At 43.5% G+C, this 19,947-nt stretch overlaps 1 protein-coding gene across 1 annotated transcript in view; it reads left to right on the top strand.

The window, feature by feature from the left end:
- GRM7 (glutamate metabotropic receptor 7) overlaps nt 1–19,947 on the top strand; it is a 2,427,639-nt gene that overhangs the window by 532,503 nt on the left and 1,875,189 nt on the right. Inside the window, exon 2 of the mRNA XM_069643494.1 lies at nt 16,338–16,554. Coding sequence (XP_069499595.1) covers nt 16,338–16,554 — 217 coding nt within the window. The remainder of the gene's footprint in view (nt 1–16,337; nt 16,555–19,947) is intronic.

Genomic DNA, 19,947 nt, shown 5'->3' with positions numbered 1-19,947 from the left:
TAGAACGGATGAGTAGATTGAGCGGAGGAGATGAACAAGCAGATTGAACGAAATGGAAAGGATGAGTAGACTTAACAAATGGAACAAATCAAAAGGATGGAACAGATTGAATGGATGGAACGGTTGGAATAGACGGAGTGGATGGAACAGACAGAGTGGATGGAACAGATGGAGTGGATGGAACAGAGGGAGTGAATGGAACAGATCGAGTGGATGGAACAGATAGAGTGGATGGAACCGGTGGACTGAACAAGATGAAGTTCTCTATCTCAAGCACTTTACTGATAACCACCAGATCACACTACCATGCTTACTCTCTCCTATACACCACCACTCAACTAGAACACAGCGATACTATGACACATTCGGTATAGCTGTTCTAATACTAACACCCGCCTCATCATTCTAATTAAACACAGCTAGCACACACCGCTAGTTTATGCATCTCCTCAGGCCTAACACAGCCAGAAATCAATCTGGGTTCCCACCCTCCAGAATTCAACACATACAATTGACCGCCCCACCACCACACCTACTGCTAAGAAGCAGCTATCATGCAACTGCCACACCGGCTGCACACATATCCGGTGCACCCACGCACCCTATGACTCTCTCACTCCCTCAGGCTTGAACTACGGTTTCCGAGGGCGTTCAACCTACCAGCACTTTGTGATCAGACCAATGATACATAAGGCGCTATATAAATGCCAAATAACATAACATAACATAACATAACCTAACCTAACATAACATAACATCAAACCAGTCACTCTATGTTCACTACACCTGGAACGACAGGGAAGTTGCTGGCGCTGGTTGCTGTGCTCCTTCACCACTTTGAACATTGCTTGCACCTTCAACCATCTCGAAACTGCATCATGTACTGGCTAAGCTCATCACCTGCTAAGCAACTGCTCAATGCCGGTAGGCAAATTGAATCACTGGAGAGTCACATGCCAATTCTGACCGGGGGTTACAACCACAGCTCGACCCAGGTAGCTCTTGAATTTCTGCCTCATCAATCGTACATCGACGCACCTAAGGTCACCACTTCCACCGTCGCCCACCAACTGGAACCAATGGAGTTTCACTCAGTGACACCTCCCGGCGGCTAAAGCCAGACTCGGCCTGGCCAACTGCGAAGTGTTCCTGTGTCCACCCTGACCTGCATCCTTGAGAGCCTTCATTCTACCACAAAAAAACACCGATCTTGACCCCTACTCAGCACCCGATTTTCTGCTGGGGCCTCCAGAATCCTATGTGTCAGAAATGAGGCTGATCAACTTAGATCTACGTTCGACCCTGAGTCTGACTGCGTCAGTCCACCAAGAACTGAATCCAAATACTCTGAACTGCCCCCTCGGTCCACTTGGACCTTTATGATTGCATTGTGTTTTGGTTTGTAGAAGTGTGAAGGCTGAGTGGGCAATTTTACCCCTACTCATCCCTGTTCTCCTGCGGAGCAGAATCCAATTTGTCACAGTGGGACCATGTGGCAGCATGGATTGTTGGCCTCTTGAGGGTCTGGGATCTGTTTCTATTTATTTACATTGACTGACATATCAAAAACATCTGTGCATTATTTGTCTCTGAGTGCATTAAGTGAAGCTGCTGTTGAATGCTAGTTGTATGATGCCAGGAGCGACACATGGAACATGGAACCTGTCAGAACGTGGGACTATTCGACCTGTTAATGCCCGCATTATTATTGGATTATCCCTAACGGACCACTTGTGAGTGAATATCCTATATCCACACAGGCTGTAATGATAAATTGAACCAATAAGAAATTGATCCCTGTGAAAAATATTGGTATTTGTCAATGGCAGATTTCTGGGCAAAGGCGTAGACTCTTAAGATCCCTTTCTATGTCGCTTCCAGCATGGTTCCGTCATGGTCTGCCAATGCCTGGGCCTGAATGAATAGGTTTCTCCTTAACGAGCCCGCAGGACTGGGCAATCATCGTACATCTTAATGGCTGATGTCACTCACTCAGCTGCTCAGGAAGGACTCGCAGCTTGCACTGCAGGTATTTCTTCCATGCTTTATGGCCCCCTTCAACAGCCGTGACTTGCTAATTGTCCAAAGGGGAGGAGGTCACGCTGGCTTTCATCTCCAGAGAAAGACAGTTATTGCTTAGCTGTCAAGGTCCAAGGACTCGCATGAATGAGATCACGCATGAGGGAGGGGCAGCAAGGGAGGAGGGTGCGGGTGAGATCAGATTGTGAAGCTGCAATGGTGGACTACTTTCTGTCTCGCTGAATGATGCATGGCCGAAGGTGAAACGGTCAGCGGTGTTAGGGAAGATAGGCGACGCCAGGCGAGTGATTAAATGCAGGAGTCACTCCATTAAGGCTGAGGGGGGCAGTGGTGTGGTGATGCGCTGCACTCCATTGCATCGTGTGGGGTCAGTGTCAGTGTTGTGTAGATCTCCGTGCAACTGCTGAAGTGTATGAGGCCAGAGATGTAGAGAGAACACAGTGAAATGTATTGCGTCAGCAATGCCAAGATGGCGGCTCCAGTTTGGTTTCTCTGTTTATTGGAGTGAGGCTGCAGTGGCCCAGTGAGCAAGAGGCCGGCAAATGATTGCATGAATGCAGGAGAATATTCAAGTTTGTGCTATAAATCATCAAGGGATGAGTTACTGGGATCCGGCCATGAGATGGGGAATTCTGAAAACACTGCAACGGATGTGAACTGTGTCAGCAATGCAGGAAGCGTGAGCCTCTAGTGCAGTGTGAGATGCCAGCAGGCTAGCGTAGGTAGGTAAGACCCAACTGAAATGTAGGAAGTTTGCTATTCAAAAATGACAGTGTGCTTCATTGCGTTTCCATTGGAATGTAGATGTACAGTGAAGTATACATTAATGAGGTGTGGGATAACAGGTATGGAGAGGTGTCAGACTGTAAAAGTCCCATGGCGTGTGTATAAGTGAGACTGTACTGTAAGCTATAGCACCAGTGACCAGGAGCAATTCATCAGACTCACTCCTACGACACTCCCAGAATGCCTTGGCCTAACCACTGAGGCAGAAATAAATGATGTTCAATTGAGATGTACGAGATCAATCAAGCAGAAAAGACAGAGGGACTGACGGAGAGTTTTTCAATGGGATTGCACCACTATAAAACGCTTTTGTATATCAGGTCATGAGCCTTTTGAGGTGCAAATCATTAGTGTTGCTTGAAAAAATAACACTCTACAGTGAGATGTCAATAATGGTCGGGGATTCCCAAATGGAGGATTTCGAATAGATGGCGTGGATGAGATTCAGTAAAGATGCAGGTGGTCAGTGTTACGAAAATGAATGACACTGAGATGAAGGGAAAATGTCATGATTGCTAGAAAGAATGATGCTCAAGTGAGTTCCCAAAGGTAAGTGACTAATGAAAGGATACGTCTACATTGCGGTGTATGAGGCCAGGAATGATGGATTGAATGTTCAGGAACTATGTAATGTGTCCGTGATGTAAGGTTGGATGAGACTCAACTGAGACATTCAATGTTAGCACTGCATGAATGCATGAATGAATGAAGCTAAAGTGAAGCGTAAAAGCCATTTATGCATACATGGATGAGGCTTAGTTTGGGCTTTAGAGGTTTGTGATATAGGAGCCTTGCATGGGTGAGGGATACATCTATAAATGTTGCTCATTTGGGGTCTAAGGGTCAAGTTATTAGAACTGATATAATATTGTTTCGTCCTCATTATATATGTTGGCCTATGCCCAGTCGCTTTGCGAGTAAATCCGTATTACAAGGTCGTGACCTCAAGTGAATCAAGCCTCCATTTTCGGTTAGAGCTGCCATTTTAGCTTATTGTACAAAGTCACCCTGTAGTCTAAAATGTCCGTCTCGTGTGCTCTTGTTCTTGCCTTAACCTCTTCAACCTCTGTAGGAGGGTTAATGTCCAATCTGCCTTCAGGCTAATGTTAGGGTCATGTAGACCTTGTCCTTCGTTGACCTCAGGATCAGGGGATTACTTGAATCAGCAATGTTAACCTACAAGTATACAAGAACAATAATGCTATCCAAATACAGCATGCAAAACATTTGTCTGATCTGTATTAAAGCAATGTGTAAAGAGTTTAACGTTAAATTACAGAATAATAATGTTTGTTGGTAAATGTATTTAAAAGTAAACTGCATGCACGAGATATGTAAATTAGGAAACGAACCTGGCGCGACCCTTGCCCAGTGTATAATTAACTAGTAAGAGGCTGGACATCATTATAACAAACTGTATAAATACGCTGATGTCCAGCTAGCAAATTCTGCTCACTGCTCACATTGAACCCTGCTGGTGGTCTCTGTGATGCATTGACAGCCAAATAGCTATTTGTGTACTTTGTTTGATACTGTTCAGTTTTGTAATAAAGATTCTGGGAATCTTTACAAGCCTGTGTCGTCGTATTTTCCTTTGCATGGTGTAAAAGCCTTAATATTGTATTTTTCTGATTCCACAAAGTCACATGTAAGGTACCAATGATGATGGGGTCTGTTAGTTCTTGCTGCATGTCCTGTAGTGCAGGGATGGGTGAGAAACCATGCACATTTTTATAAAGTATGATATACCAATGAATCAGAATAAATTAAAATGCAACAGGGACTTAATGCCACAATCACCAAGGACTCATTGAAATATAAGAAAGAGGCCATTGCAAATGGAATCAATGACTTGATTTGTTCTTTTTGTATGCCAGCCAATACTAGCGAGATGGCAGCAAATTTTTAAAAAAGACCTTTGCTGTTTTTCTTCAAAATATATATAAAAATGCTGGGATCTAGATATAATGTCAAGAGCGAGCAGATTTTGACTGCTGCACCATGGAAAGCAATGGAAGATTTAAGTGCAGACAAATCGATTGTGATTAAGTCCTCTTACAAAGGGGGCAATGAGGTAGTGCTCAATGCAACGGATTACAAGTTGGAAGCCACACAGCAACTCAGGGATATAAACAATTATGAGAAATTAACCACCAACCTCTACCCAATATACAAGACTGAAGATGACATCCAACTTCAAGGATGGTTTGAACAGGACTTGGTGGAATTGAATGAAGACATGTATTCAACAAAAGATTTTCTGACAATACCTATTATTAATTTCATTCAAAAAAATACACAAATCAAAGCAAAAGCCCCCGGGCAGACCAATAGTGGCTTCCATTGACTCTCTACTAGAGAACACTTGCAATTTGATCGACAAGTTCCTTTTCCCCTTTGTCGAAACTCTATCCTCCAACACAAGGGATACAACTGACTTCCTCAAACAATGCAGTTCGCGAGCGCAGTGAGATGCATTCTATTGTTAGAGGGAGTGGGGCAGTTATTACATTAGAAATATAATTAGTATATGGTTAGTTAATTATGTATTTCTAATGCAGTTTTACGCCCATGAAAACATCCAAATTGTCACTTCTGCTTCAAAATTACTAGCATGTTTCTAAAACGTTTTGCTAAATGCTTTAAAAACATAAAAAATAATGCTTGCTGACAAACTGTGCCTGACACCTATTTCGAAATGGCTGCATTTCCACACTGTATACTGCCAAAAATCCCTAAATATATCCTTACAAAATGCAGCTCAACAATTGCTTCACATCAACTAGTGAGTCAAGGGAGTAATATTATTTAATGTGCACACAGTGGATGTTTGGATGAAAACGACTGAAGGGAGAATGTTGGCTCTTAATTGGTTGGAGGCCCAGTCAAGGGATGATATATAAACCATGCACATTTAATAGGTAAATGTAGAGAAGAGTTGCCAATCAAATGTGGGATGGTGCAAGCAGAATGGAAAGCTGAGGGGCTATCTGTGAACATTAACAGATATACTTGCTACGTGTGGAAAAAACTTGTTAGGAAGTCACAAAAAAGTCTATAGTTTGAATTAAGATGTGCACGTGTTGTGTATGTGTGTGTGGTAGAAGCCAGATAAGACCTTGCAGCAATTGACAAGTAGGTACAAAATGGGACGTGAATGAAGCTCGGGCATTGTTAATTTAGGACAGGAGAAGCGTTGCATATATGAGAACTCCAGTCAGAAAGGCGTTTTATTATTAACTGCGGAAGCGAATTGGAGATCTGAGTATACACAGGACAAGCTGGAGAAACATCATTTAGATGAACAATACTCCCAGCAATTCTTTAATTGCTTTTTTTGTCTGTTGCCCTGAATGCCAGTTATGGTTATTGCGGCCTCGTCTGCGGATATAAAGCATCAGTTAATGCTAAACTTGTTGCACCAGAATTTAATAATTCATTTATTATACCATACATACATGAGTCAGTGCTCTACCTCACTGTGCACTGTGAGTCACTACACTCATGATCCTCCGTATTGTGTGTGACTCTCGCCCCTGGGTGCACCTTCATCCACCGATCTCCAAAGGATGGGGCAGCAAGACTGCTCTTGCACAATCGTTCTTGCAGTCTCTACTGGATGATGCATTCAGGAGACGGTTAGGTCTATGCACACGCTCATAACCCGGTTTCCCCCAAAGAATGCAGTGAGGTTGTTCATCCCTTGAAGGCACTACTGATTTCATAGCCCATTTGAAGGCATCCTGTTTTTTTTAAAGAAGTGGGAAGGGTAGACGAATAATGAGACAGAAGATGTGCTTTGGCAAGGGAGGGTCATAAAGGAAATTTGAATATTTAGAATGTGCAAAAAATATGCACTCGAATTAGAACAATCATTGGCAATGCCAACCGTGTTGGCCTTTGTGTAGACATAGGAACGGCACTTGCCAGGCACTGCTGTAGTGGTATTAACTGGCCATTGATGGTAGCAGCTAAAACATGGTGTGAGTAACTGGCCATGTAATGGTAGTGCCTGGCAAATGCCTAATACTTATATACAAGCTAAAACTGCTGAATTTGACAATGTTTGGTTTTACCAGGACTTCACTAAAGGACACACACTTTGAGTGGCTGATGACAGACCTGGTTAAAGCATTTTTATTACACCAGTAATGGGTTTACAGCCCCAAAGAAGTAATTAACTCTCAGAAGACTGCTTTGAAGACAACAAAAACAAGCAGCCACTTCTAGGGCAAAGATTGATGGTAAGGCTAGACTAAAGGAAGCTCAAAGGTTTTCCATGAGGAGGTAATGTGTGTGGTGGGGGCTGGAACTGAGTGGGAATGGCCATAGGGATGATTTTGGCCATGGGCAGTCAATGAGTGGACAAATAACCAAACAACACTTACAGGCAGTGTGTCAATCCTCATATGCCATTTCCCCCCTAACTATACTCTACTGACATAGTTTTGGCCTATAGACTTCTTAGGCAATACCAAACAGCTCAAACTAAAAAGGAAAAATTACTGACAGTGTGCAAGATCAAACAATTTAAGAGGAAGACCATGGAATGGAATTGTGATTAGAACGTGAGGAAGGCAACTAAGATTTGGGAGTTATGTGAGCAACTGAGAGAGGCAAGGAAGTAGGCGTAGTTGATCATATTGCAGAATCTTTTGATATTTTACTATAGTTATAGAGCACCAGCAAGAGATTTTATTTAAGTGTTAGGGCATGTGGCTGCATGGGTATGATACTGCATTTAGAACCTACAGATCAGAGGTCTTGGGAGGATATCCCAGGTGCAATGCACTTGCCTTGGAAGAAAGACGACGCGGGCAATACAGGTTTGATCCCCAGGTCCACGCTTAGAAACCTCTGGGTATTAACTGCGTTATAAATAACCAATTATAATGTCTAATCCCAGGACAGAAACGGACCGTGATAGTATTGTGCATCAAATTTGAGATGCAATGCAAATTAAACAACAAACTGTGCAGTGTGCTTGTGATGAATCGCCATCTGGCAAGGGAGTGAAAGCCCTGGTTCTTTTATTTTTATTACATAATGAAATGATGTGGTTAATTCCAGCTCTGAAAGGATAATCAGCTGATAGGATTCCTCTTTCATAAACTCCATGCCAAAAGCCTAGTGTGTATCTCTCTTGCTGCATCAGTATCCTTCCTTTTAGAGCCTGCTCTACCAGTGGCACAAAGCAGGTTCAGAGGTCACAGTTGCCCATTTGAAAGCTGCAGTGACAGCCAAGTCTGCATTTCAGATACGCACCCTGTACCAAAACTATGATGATCATAAATATCCCATGATGATGGTGGCAGGATAAACTCTAATAATAAAGCTAGACCTGTGTTAAGGCATAGTGCATGACACTAGTTATGATTCTTGCAGCCACATCCAATTTGATATCACATTTGTGTCCGCTCCTGGGAGACAAGCTCAGCTGCAGAATGTGATGTCTATGCTGACAAGATGGGTTGAGTATGTCAAATGACTGTCCAGGAACCTGAATGGCCATGCATCCTCTTTGATCTCTTTATGAGGGGAGCTAACACCTTCTGCCAGGGACGACCACACAGCAGGCAGCTGCTCTGAGCATAGGCATCAAAGGAGTAGACCATTTCAAAGGGCAGAGCCTGACACCAGGGTGCTGCATATTAAAAGGTCTTTGAGTCTATTGAGAAGGGAGGGGGGCATGGTTAGCGTGTGGGAAACCTATGTCATATTGTTTCTCTCTGCCGCTCTTTCCTGTCTCCTCTACTTCCTGAAGCACACAGCACTTTGGGTGTGATATTAGAAGGGCAAAGTCCATCCATTTCAAAAGCAGGGATTGGACCCCTTAAGACAGGCTAGATTTACACCTATTGCCTGTGGACATTTAGCATAAATTAGGTGCTTCATACCACTTATTTGAATCCCCATTTTGACTCTGATCCTGGAAGAAGATTTTGTTGGACCAGGCTGGGAAAGCAGTTCTTTCCAGAGTCCTCCAGCTGTGAGGTGAAGGCATTTGTTCCAACAAAGAGACAAATTATGTCCCTAGTCATCCCGGGGACCATTGTGGTGGCCTGTGCTGCTAGATCAAGAACTCATCTCTGCCAGCCACCCTTTTGCCTGGGAATTCAATGTGTTGTGGCACCCCTGAAGGTGTGTGCCAGCTTCTCCCATGTTTTGGAGTTGTGAAAAGGACTAACTTTGGCCCTTGAGCAAGGGGAGGGGAGATGAGACAGGCGAGGTTGCTATCATACTAGGTCCAGGGACAATTATGATAGAGTAAGTGCAAAGAAGAAACTAAGGGCGGGAGATAGGAAAAGGGAGACAGGGAGAGGAGGAGAGAACAGAGAGTAAGCAGTAAAAAAGAGTGGAGAAGCAAGAGGGGAGAGCAAAAACAATTTCAGAAGTCAGTAGAAACACATACTGTTGCAAGTCAGGATACAATATGAAGATGGGAACAGCATGAATCAGGGCCACCATGAGTACAAGATGCAAAGGAAGTCCAGCATGAGAGTTGAGAAAGGGTGATGCACTGTGAATCAATGAAGTCCATAAAGTACGCTGGAGGGGGCATTGGAGGGAGCAGGGTAGAAGAATCAAGCAAAACAGGCAACACCTGTGTGAGAGAAGGCAGGGAGGTACAAGGGAACAGCAGACGGGGACCAGAGAGGGTGGGGATGGCATGTGGGGACAGAGGGAGAAAACACACAATGGTGCATGCTTACCTGCTGTCTGAGCAGGGGGTCAGGTCCTGGGACCTCCTGGCCCAAACAGGTCCAACCAGGAATTGCCCTTTCTTTTGTCTGCCCTTCGCTTCGGACGCCCGCGCGAGAGATGCCCTTGATCTAAGAGTTAAGAGCAACAAGAAAGAGGCAGGGCTAAGAAGGTGGGCGGGGCTTAGGCCAGGTGACCTAGATCCACTTGCACCTGCTCGCCATCTGCAACGGAAAAGAGGCTGGAGGGCTCCTTAAATTGTGAAAAAGAGCGGCAACCAGGAAGGCACCAGGTAGGCAGGGCTTGCTAAGTGGGGAAAAAGAGCTGCAACCTGAAAGGCGTCAGGTGGGCAGGGCTTAGGCCAGGTGACCTAGATCCACTTGCACCTGCTCCCCATTTGCAAAGGAAAAGAGGCTGGAGGGCTCCTTAAGTAGGGAAAAAGAGTGTCAACCAGGAAGGCACCAGGTGGGCAGGGCTTGTAATCACACTGTGTAGGACGGGTATGCCCAGACATGGGTCACATGCCTGCTGGGCCTAGAGACCCAAGCTACCCCTCACCAGACATCAAGTCTTTTGTTTTGGTGGGGAATCTCATTATACTGTTGCCCTGAACAGATGTGTCTTTGTTATATAGTATGTAATATGTTTCTTTTATGGCTAGTATAATAGGCCAGTTTTCTCCAGATGGCCAAGCTAATCACCTGGGATTTCCACCCTATCACCAACAACATGTATGCAGGGCTAAGCAGAAGTAAGCTAATCTGTAAGATTTCCAGAAAGAATCAACAAAACCAACATTGCCAAAGCCACATTAGAATGGCAATTTGACTGTACAGAGTTAAACAGTTATGTATTCGTCTTACATATATATATATATATATATATATATATATATATATATATATATATATATATATATATATATATATATCACTGCGCATTTACAGTAAGCTTCTGTTTTCATGCACATGTGCATCACATTATTTTACTGACATATATTCTTAATAGAATAGTCCATTCAATTTGAATTATTTGTGGAAAAAGAAATGCATCATATTTTGGTTAAGAAATATCAGGGGAATTCATTACACTTTTTTAAAATGTTGGACAGTTTTTACGGGTAATGTAAGAACTGGTTTGTATTCTTCAGCTGTCTTACTCTCTGCTCCCACCTATTTCCATGGTACAGTGTTATTATTTGTTAGCTGCAATTCTGCTTTGCATTTCACAACCACCATGTTTCTTGTCTGTAGAGTTTGGTTCAGTACATTGCACTAGGATACCATTTTCAGATGAAAGTAGAATGTTTTATATTCAAAAAAAGGGATTCCTGAATTTCTCGCTGTGAACTTAAAGTTTGTCAAAATTCAATTCTTAGGCCTTGAGTACATTTTTGCTTATGAAGTTCAAAGTAATGTTCAGTTTGTGGCAAAATCAGTGTCATTTATCTGGTGGTACCTCCCAGGCGAAAACGTAAGTACCTTCATTTTACAGGTGTTCCTTTTCCTGGTATATGCAGAGAAGCATAACACATTTCCAGCACTGCTCACGTTAGAGTGGTGCAGTCTCCATATTCCCAATTTCTTTTACAAGAGTGATGTAAAAAAAAGCAATGATAATGGAATTACCACTGCTTTTGCCAAACTGTAGTTTACAAGTTTGGGGGTCACGTTGGGGAAAAAGCTCCAGCAATTTGTTGCAAGCATATCCTCCATTTTATATAGAATGAAAATATGGACGGTTTTACCACTCACAATACATCCTCCAAATCCCCAATGGAGTCCTCCAACATCTCACTTTTAGTCTGGTGGTTTTGCCATGAATACAAAAGGCTGTAACAATATTTTAGTTTGGTGGTGTTTCCACATTAGGAGTTGGCTGGCACCCAACTCGTATTGGGGACAATTGTATTAAACGAATCTCAATTATTGCTTGATCGTTTGATTGAATTTTCAGACATTTAAGTTTTTTTTGTTGAGGACATTTAGGATTGAAAAATCAATAAGTCTTTCTTTAAAATGAAAACAACTTCATTAGTGGCTGTGCAGGCCAATATCGTAAGGATTTTTTACAGTGTCAACGTTCCGAATCAGCCTATTATAAATAATGAAGAGGCCTTTTTTTGCATTTGCTTGGTTTTTGAGATTTTGCATGATATTACTCCATAATCTCCGTCCCATCTTTCCTTATGCATTCGTTGTATGTGTATTAGCACTTTCAGAGTATCCTTCAATTTTTGGGTGGTTAGTGTGTATTAAGCAGGCACGCGATGAGCAATATATCTACATTGTAATGTGGCCATCGATGGAAGATGTAGTAAACCGAAAGATACATTCATGTGTAACTAAATTCAATTGTCGTATATTCAAATGGCTACTTATTTTGCATAGTGAACGTATTACTGAAAGTCTCATGGATTTATACCTCGGATCCCCACATGCAATAATAAGGAGTTTATGACTTCTGAGTTTGTCTAACCCAGCCGGAGACAGCCTGCCATACGAACATGATAGGCTTATTTTAAGTGAAGGCTTTGGCTCATGCTACTTACTGGCAGGGTCAGCCCCCCATGGTGGCCAATAATAGCATTAGCACACAGGCATACAATCCTGGGTGTCCTGTTGCCAAAACAAATGAGTGCAGATCATGTCTGCAATGGCGATGGCAAAGGGAGCTTGCTGAGTCATGTTCATTGTATGGTCCACAGTGTACGGACCCTGATCTGTGGCTCAGTGGACCTATGCATCCATTCTAGGGGCCTTTGTTTGACCTCATGGTCACAGGTGTGAATCCCGGCAGTTCCATTCAGCCCTTCATCCTTCCGAGGTTGATAAAATGACACTTCAGGGGTTAATGAAACAGAAAACGTTAGAAGGCATTGAATGGCGAAATACCACAAACACCAAAAAAGGCCTTGGCACTGGGGTTGTGGGGGGGACATGGCAGTTAAAAGGTTAAGTTGGGTAGCAATACACATCTGTTATCTGTCAATGGTGCCAAGATGCCCCCCTGGGAGTCAACGTGTGCTCTACAAATAAACCTGTTATTTTATGTCCACGGGAAATGGATAGATGACACGTGATGTGCTGGAGCGCAAGCACACTTGTGTTGAGGTGTGTAATGCAGGAGGTTGGCACATGTCATGCAGAATGGGTAGTGGGGTTATGACAGAGGGAAGTGTGTAGGTGGAAAGAGGGGGTTGTTGTCTGTGTGAGTAAGAGCCTAGAGGGATGGAGTCTTCATCTCACTGAGAACAGAGGCCATGTCGCCCAGCTTCAGCACACAATCTAAGTGAGCTGATAACTTGCAGTTCGACTACCTTTTGGTAATTACCACAACAGCATGGTGAAATCTGGCAGTCTCTGCATTATTGTGACTTTACCTCAGCTAGGGTAGTAAAGTATTCCCATTTTATGAAACACCACATGTAGTGTTTTGAAAAAAACACTACATGTGGTATTTCATAAAATGGGAATACTTTACTACCCTAGCTGGGTAAAGTCACATTAATGCAGAGACTGTCAGATTTCACCATGCAGTGGTGGTAATCCTGCATATAATTGTTATAAAAAGGTCTGGTTCTGTCGCCTTTTATGTATGGTACTGGAATAGGTGGAGTAGCGGATCTGGGCCATTAATGGCCTTTTTGTCCATTATGCAGCAAAGAGTTAACAACGCGTGTCCTCGCTGCTGCAGGCACCTTGTAGCCAAGGGCCATCATTTACACACATTGGGGGTCATTACGACCCAGGCGCTAATTGCGCCAACATTACCACCATGGTGTAAACTATGTTTACACCATGGTGGATGGCGGATTTACTGCCCCATTCCAAGGTGAGTGGGGCGGTAAATCCCCATTTCCCATTTTCCCTTCCCCATTCCCATTTTTGACCCATAGGGCATAATGGGAGTGGGGAAGGTGCTAATTACGCCACCGTAAATTACGGTGGCGTAATTAGCATCATGGCAGGTTAGCGCCATGGATTTTAACGGCTGCTAAAAGCAGCCGTTAAAATCAGAATAGGCGTTAAGGGTTAACGACGGCGTTAACCCTTAACGCCTGGGTCGTAATGAGGCCCATACTATGACCATTTCAGCACTAATCAGGTGTATGGAGAAATCAGGCAATTTCACCTTTATTGAATTATATAATGAGGCACTACGACTACCTTTTATGAATGCATTTGCACCGCCCTGCTCTGAAACATTATGCAGTGCAAATAGGGTGAAGATATAGGTCTTGTGTATAATTAAATATCAGCCATTGAGCTCTGTGTACATTGTATGCAGTCCAGAAAATGATACCCTGGTTTGAACCGTGCTATAGAGGGGGCGGATCAGCATTTGGCTTCTAGGAGATAGTCTCTCTGTCTTCACACCTTAGGGGACTCCTTTCCAGCCTTACTGGTGTGTAATTCTATTGAGTTTCTGCATCCTGAAATAAATGAGTGACTTCATCAAATGAAGGCACTAATGGGTTCATTGATTGTGTTTGATGTGTGGGCAAGAGAAAGGATCCAGGTAGCCTTTCTATTTTGTGAGTATGTGTTTATGGAGCACATTTCCACCCTTAACGGGGCCTCTCGGTGCTGATGGTTATTAAAGGATGTGTTAGCAATTCAGGCTTATGATGTAGTTATGAAAAAAACTACGATATTGAAAAAGTGTAAAAAGGGGTATGTGCACCACCAATCTCCCATATGATGCAATGGGCCTCAAAAAATTGTGCCGGTCCGGTAACAACAGTGCCGGTAAGCATACAAGCACCGTTGTTACCGGACTGGCACACTATGAGTGTGCCTGTCAGAGTTGCTGTGCACAGCAGATCTGACCCTGCCGGGCACAGCGGCCACGGTAGGTAGACTTTCACGGAAGTACCGGCACTGTTTATAACGGTGCTGGTGTTTCCGTGGTCCCCATTCCCATTGAGTCCTATAGTCAATGGGTATGGGGATTTAACATTTACCGGTGCCTGACTTCCCCGACCGCCGGGGCTGTAATGCCCCAGTGTTTCCAGCAAGCTAGGAGCAAGTCCGGTGGCAACCTGTCAGTTTTACCGGCACGGTTACCGCCAGACTTGTGACTTGTGATGAGCCCCAATGTGTTTTAAAACAGAGGTATCAAAAACGTTTTATGCTGAGCTGAACTGTTTATATTTTCTTTTAAAAACTGACTGCACTGCTGTTTAAAGGCATGGACATCCTCCTGGTCCCACTAAGGTTGACAGACATACAGCTGAAGAACACTAGCTTAAAGTAACATGACACTTTCATCTCAAGAGGCGAGCATTTATTCATACGATCTCCAGTACACGCTAAATAAAGCATGTAGTCGGTGTTTCTCCATAACAGGAAAGACAGAAAATATGATAACCTGCATCATTATTGTTATTATTATTATTATTATTATTATTATTATTATTAATATTATTATTATTATTATTATTATTATTATTATTATTATTATTTGTATTTAGTGAGCGCGGACCTAGCTTTGAGAAGAAATTGAGTGGTTTCCAGAGGTACACACCAATACAGATACATAACAGACCGCTTTACATAGGTGTACAACATTGCAGATGTATAACAGAGCGCTTTTCAGTGGTAACAACTGAACATATATACAAAGGGGGTAGGGTAAAAAGGGGCACAGAGGAGGGGTACAGATGTACCGGTTGGCGGGGAGGAGGGGGTGTGCAGCGTCTAGCGAGTTAGGTGGCGCGGGGGCGACGTGATGACCTAGGTGTTGTGGAAGAAAGGCTCCTTGAAGACGGGGGTCTTGAGTTCTTTCCTGAATTGTAGTTGCATGGGGGCCAGTCTGATGCTGACAGGGTGGGGGTTCCATAGTCTTGGGGCATAGGCAGAGAAGGCTTGTTTTCTGGTTCTTTCCTTTTAGCACTGCATAGTAATCTTGGATAATGTAATTATCCGGTATGAACTTAAGGCCTTTTCAGTCATGCAACACAGCAGGAATCCCTGCAGAATCTTGCTCCTCTGGATGCTATTGAACTGCAGTCACTGTGCTGACCTTTAGCTTGCCACTGTTCTCATTGTGTGGAAATTGTCCTGCCCTGCTTCTTGTTGGAAACAGGGACAAGTGCAATGGCAAGCAGCAGTCCTGTGACTCTATGTCCCTGATGAGAGCCCCATTGGAGTGCAAGTATTTCTCCCATGAGCAGCATGGCACCCCTTGAAGTGGTGGATGCATTGGCTATGACTTATGACCACCTAGATCTCCCTCTTGCACTTCCAGCTGGGAGCCTGCTTTCTAATGACAACAAATGCACCTGAAACTGACTACAGGTGGAGACACAAAATGGAACCTAGATCAGTCACTGATTTATTAAGTCTCGCTAAAAAGATGCAGAATAGCAGTTATAGCACTCTACCATATCTCAGACTAGGAATCCATGCTTGCCGTCTACTGTCGATGAACAACATAGACCACTTTTCACATTTCGCTCACTATCTTTTTGCATGAACATGCTATGTCTAGGCACTCTAGATAGGCAACATTGAGGTAAACAGTGACTGTTGACAGCTGGTTGTTTAGATCAGGAGAAATGCTAAGTGGTATGTGTAGTTAAAATACATAGAAAAACAAATTGTTTTAATATGAAGAGGAACAAGGAATGTCAAGAGTACCACCAAAACCTTAAAGAAGATGTGATCCCACACGGAGAGTAAAAGTATTTGGAATGTGATTGGGTAATTTCAGCAAGCAGTCCTTTAGGATGCTTGAAAGCACATAGATGAATTACAGTATAATATTGACTCTATTGACCTGCTCCATTTGTCATTTTTCTGTAGATACCCCAAATCAGCTATGCCTCAACGGCGCCTGAGCTGAGCGATGACAGACGATATGATTTCTTCTCTCGTGTGGTCCCCCCAGATTCCTTCCAAGCACAGGCCATGGTGGACATTGTCAAGGCTTTGGGATGGAATTATGTGTCTACAGTGGCATCTGAAGGAAGTTACGGAGAAAAAGGAGTGGAATCATTCATGCAGATTGCCCGCGAAGCAGGTAAGGAAGTGCAAACAGTCACAGCATGTCTCCCAAGAGCCTTTGTGCCCCAAAAACGTGCATTAAGAGCTGGGCTCCAGATACGAGATGGAGGTGGATGCATTTTACTTTATTTTTCAATGTTAGTAGCAACATTATTTTTTGGGAACAAAACTAGTAATTCCCATTGCCTTTTCGAGAGGAATGTATGTGTGTGTAATCCATACTGCTTTTCAGCTGGTAAGTCATCTACATTGAAAGGTGCAATTTGTAAGTTCTCCATTCTGCAACACTGCTCTCCTGGCACCACTGGGCCCAGCATGTCTGTACAGCTGTCTGGGTGACAGCAGGGAAGCAGTGCAGAAGGCTCCAACATGTGCAATGCTACTGTTTTTCTTAGGGGTATTTGTAGCCTCTTTGTTGGTATATTTGCCTGATTCTAGGGAGAAAGGTGGCAGGTTTGCCACTAATCTTTACGGCTGATTAAAAGTTGGATGAAGTTCATTGAAACAAATGCACTTACAAAATTTAGCTGCTGCCTGTGCATGTTCCCAAATAGTAGGTAAGCACTGCTCTGTAAAACGAGGTCCAGGGAAATGTTATTGGAGACAGATACATCTCTTGTGACTCTTTAAGGGATGCTGACTGCCATGTAATGACTGCAATTAACTGTATATCTGGGTCAGGACAAAGTATATTCTATGCCACGATCAGCAGCAGAATGTTAGCTGCGTCCCACTGTTAATAACAATGGACATTTCCAAACAAGTGTGGAATTCAATACACATTTATTCATTTAATTCAGTAGGCACTAATGAACTAATCCATAGAATGTAGAAAGTGAGATGAACCACCCGCAGTCCCATGATACAACAAAATAGCTACCATAAACATGTACATTTCATATTCCTCCTCAGAGGTACTCTGCCTTTCCCCACCTTCCCTCAGAAGCATACTGTCTCTCAAGTTCTGGTTCTCTCAGGTTGGACTATTGTAAATGTGTCTTTCGAAATCGACCTGCCGCTATGCTCCACCCTCTGCAACTAATCCAGAACAGGACTGCAAGATTTGGCCTTGGCCATAAGCCCTGGGATCGTATCTCTCCAGCTCTAAAAACTCTCCATTGGCTCAGAGTGGATACAAGTATTAAATTCAAAACCCTCTGCATTGTCCACAGGGCTTTCTGAGGCCTGGGTCCAAAATACCTTCAGCTATCCCTCTGCACATACTTCCCCTCGCAAGCTCTTCGCTCCTCTGCCTCTAACCCCCTCAGGGTCAGTCGTTTTTCATAGAAACAAGCTGGGGGTAGATCGCTGTCTTCGGCTGAGGCCTCTCTCTGGAACAGCCTCCCTGCCATGCTAAAACTGTAGGGAAACGATCTCCTGTTCCAGAAGAACCTCAAGACCTTCCTCTTTGCTTCTGCCTTTGCCCCCTCTTCCCTGCTGATCTGGTCTCTCTCTGCACTGTGCACCTGGACACTCTCTGTCCTCTGGGCCCAAGTATCTGCTCACCCTGCCACCCTCCCGCACTGCCTCCGGGCCACCCCTTGCACTGGGGTCTGTATCTGTACCCACACACCCCCCCTTTATTTTCTTCCTGCACTTATCAGACCTACCCTGTCTGCTGCCTTAAACCCAGCACTTGCCACTTGCTGGCTGCACTACCACTGTTTGTTGCCTTTATTATTTACTTATTTATTTACTTATTATTATTTATCTGTTTCTCCTTTGCTCCAAACTTTCCCCTCCCCCTCTCCCATGCACTTGCGCGTTCTCAATGTCACTGGGCCTAGAAAGATTGTTGTTTTGTTCTCCCCTGTTCCCCTCTTGCTTTGTCACACTCTGAAACACTTGTGTACAAGCGTGACAGAAATAAAATATAAATTCAATTCAATTCAAAATGTAACACCAATACACATAGATATGTGTCTTCATAAAAAATATGTATATGTTCAGACAAGGTGCTTGCAAATAACAGGTAACACATCAAAGATATTTGTGAATACTAACAGAAAAAAACATATTCTTCTTCTAAACATTAATTCTATCAGCATCTATGTTGCCTAATGTGCATTGTTTGTTATCATATGTAGCCTAATGTGCATTTGAGAACAGTCTCTCCTCAGGGAACAAAAAAGGGATAATAGTCAGTAATCTTGTTCCCTCACCTTATGTGGTGTGACACCTTTTTCGTTATAGCCAGGTGAGCTTCCTTTGTGAATCCAATCTTTCCCATCGATCAGGAAGAGGTCATTGGCCTGCGGAAAGTAGTTAGTCATCCATTGAGGGACGGGGAATTCACAGCTGCGCTCTGAAAACACCTGTCTAATGTTTACAGTGGTTTAACATCACTGCACCAGAAATCCTCCTTACATCGGTCTTCCATATCCATGCAGACAGTTTTAACAATGGCTGCCTCAAATGTTCTTAATCCCACATTTTGGTAGCTGAATGAACATAGATCTCCCTTCTGAAGAGTCGAAGAGTGTCAGCTAAAATAAGGCAACCCAATTAATGTTCAGCCATTTGCATCCATTAAATTCGAGCTCTGTAAACATTACTCGTGTTGTCAGTTCTTCTTTGTTAACATCTAGTACAGTGTTGCCCTTTGTTGGGTGGGCCGTGTGTGCCCTCTCCTGCACTATGTCAATATTATTCTGTGGAGGATTGAAGAAGTACTTTTATGGTGCAGTATTGTGTTGCAGCATTTCTTTTTTTACTGGAACCCGATTTGTAGTACACATACTAGTGACTATTATTTCTACTGGGACTCCAAATATCAGAATCTCATCTCTGTGAAATTCTTGTTGTGACTTGGAATCTGTTGAATCGATGTGTGTCTGTCATGTGCACATGAACTGGGACAGGACACTTACAATGATACCTCTGGGACAGAAGCCAACAGGAGTAAGTGACTTTAGGTGCCATGTTTGAGCAACATTACATGGCAAAATAAAAACGGTATATGGTTAACCACCAACTCCCACCGCCAGTCGGCTGTTGTCCAACGGTCTTTGTCACCTGTTTATGTGGCTGTCACCAACATGTCATTGGCTCACAGGAAGATCATGAATGTCAGACAACGCCGTCATACATGTGGCTGCCCTGCTGGCTCGTCAGCACCCTTCTTCCTCAAGACTCCTATCTACTATTTCCTGTACCTGCTTCAGTGTCCGTTCAAGGATTTGAGACTTACAATTAAGGCCTGCACTGATTTCCCTTTTCCTGGTGAGCATGTATGTTCCTAGTGAAATCCAGTTGGAATGAATTCTAGTGTCTTCTGCCAGAGTAAAATTAGCAGGAATACAATGATATGGCAGAGAGCACAGCCTCCTGGTGAGCGCCAGGGTGCCTGGTTGGGAAGGGAGATCTTTCTAACACAGAATGCAGCTTTTTGGCAGAGGGGAGCAAGGAG

Source organism: Ambystoma mexicanum, chromosome 2p, assembly GCF_040938575.1.
Source record: "Ambystoma mexicanum isolate Mex_15411 chromosome 2p, UKY_AmexF1_1, whole genome shotgun sequence".
NCBI classification, from domain to species: domain Eukaryota; kingdom Metazoa; phylum Chordata; class Amphibia; order Caudata; family Ambystomatidae; genus Ambystoma; species Ambystoma mexicanum.
The sequence above is the reverse complement of the archived record's forward strand: the minus strand, read 5'-3'. Positions and strand labels throughout refer to the sequence as shown.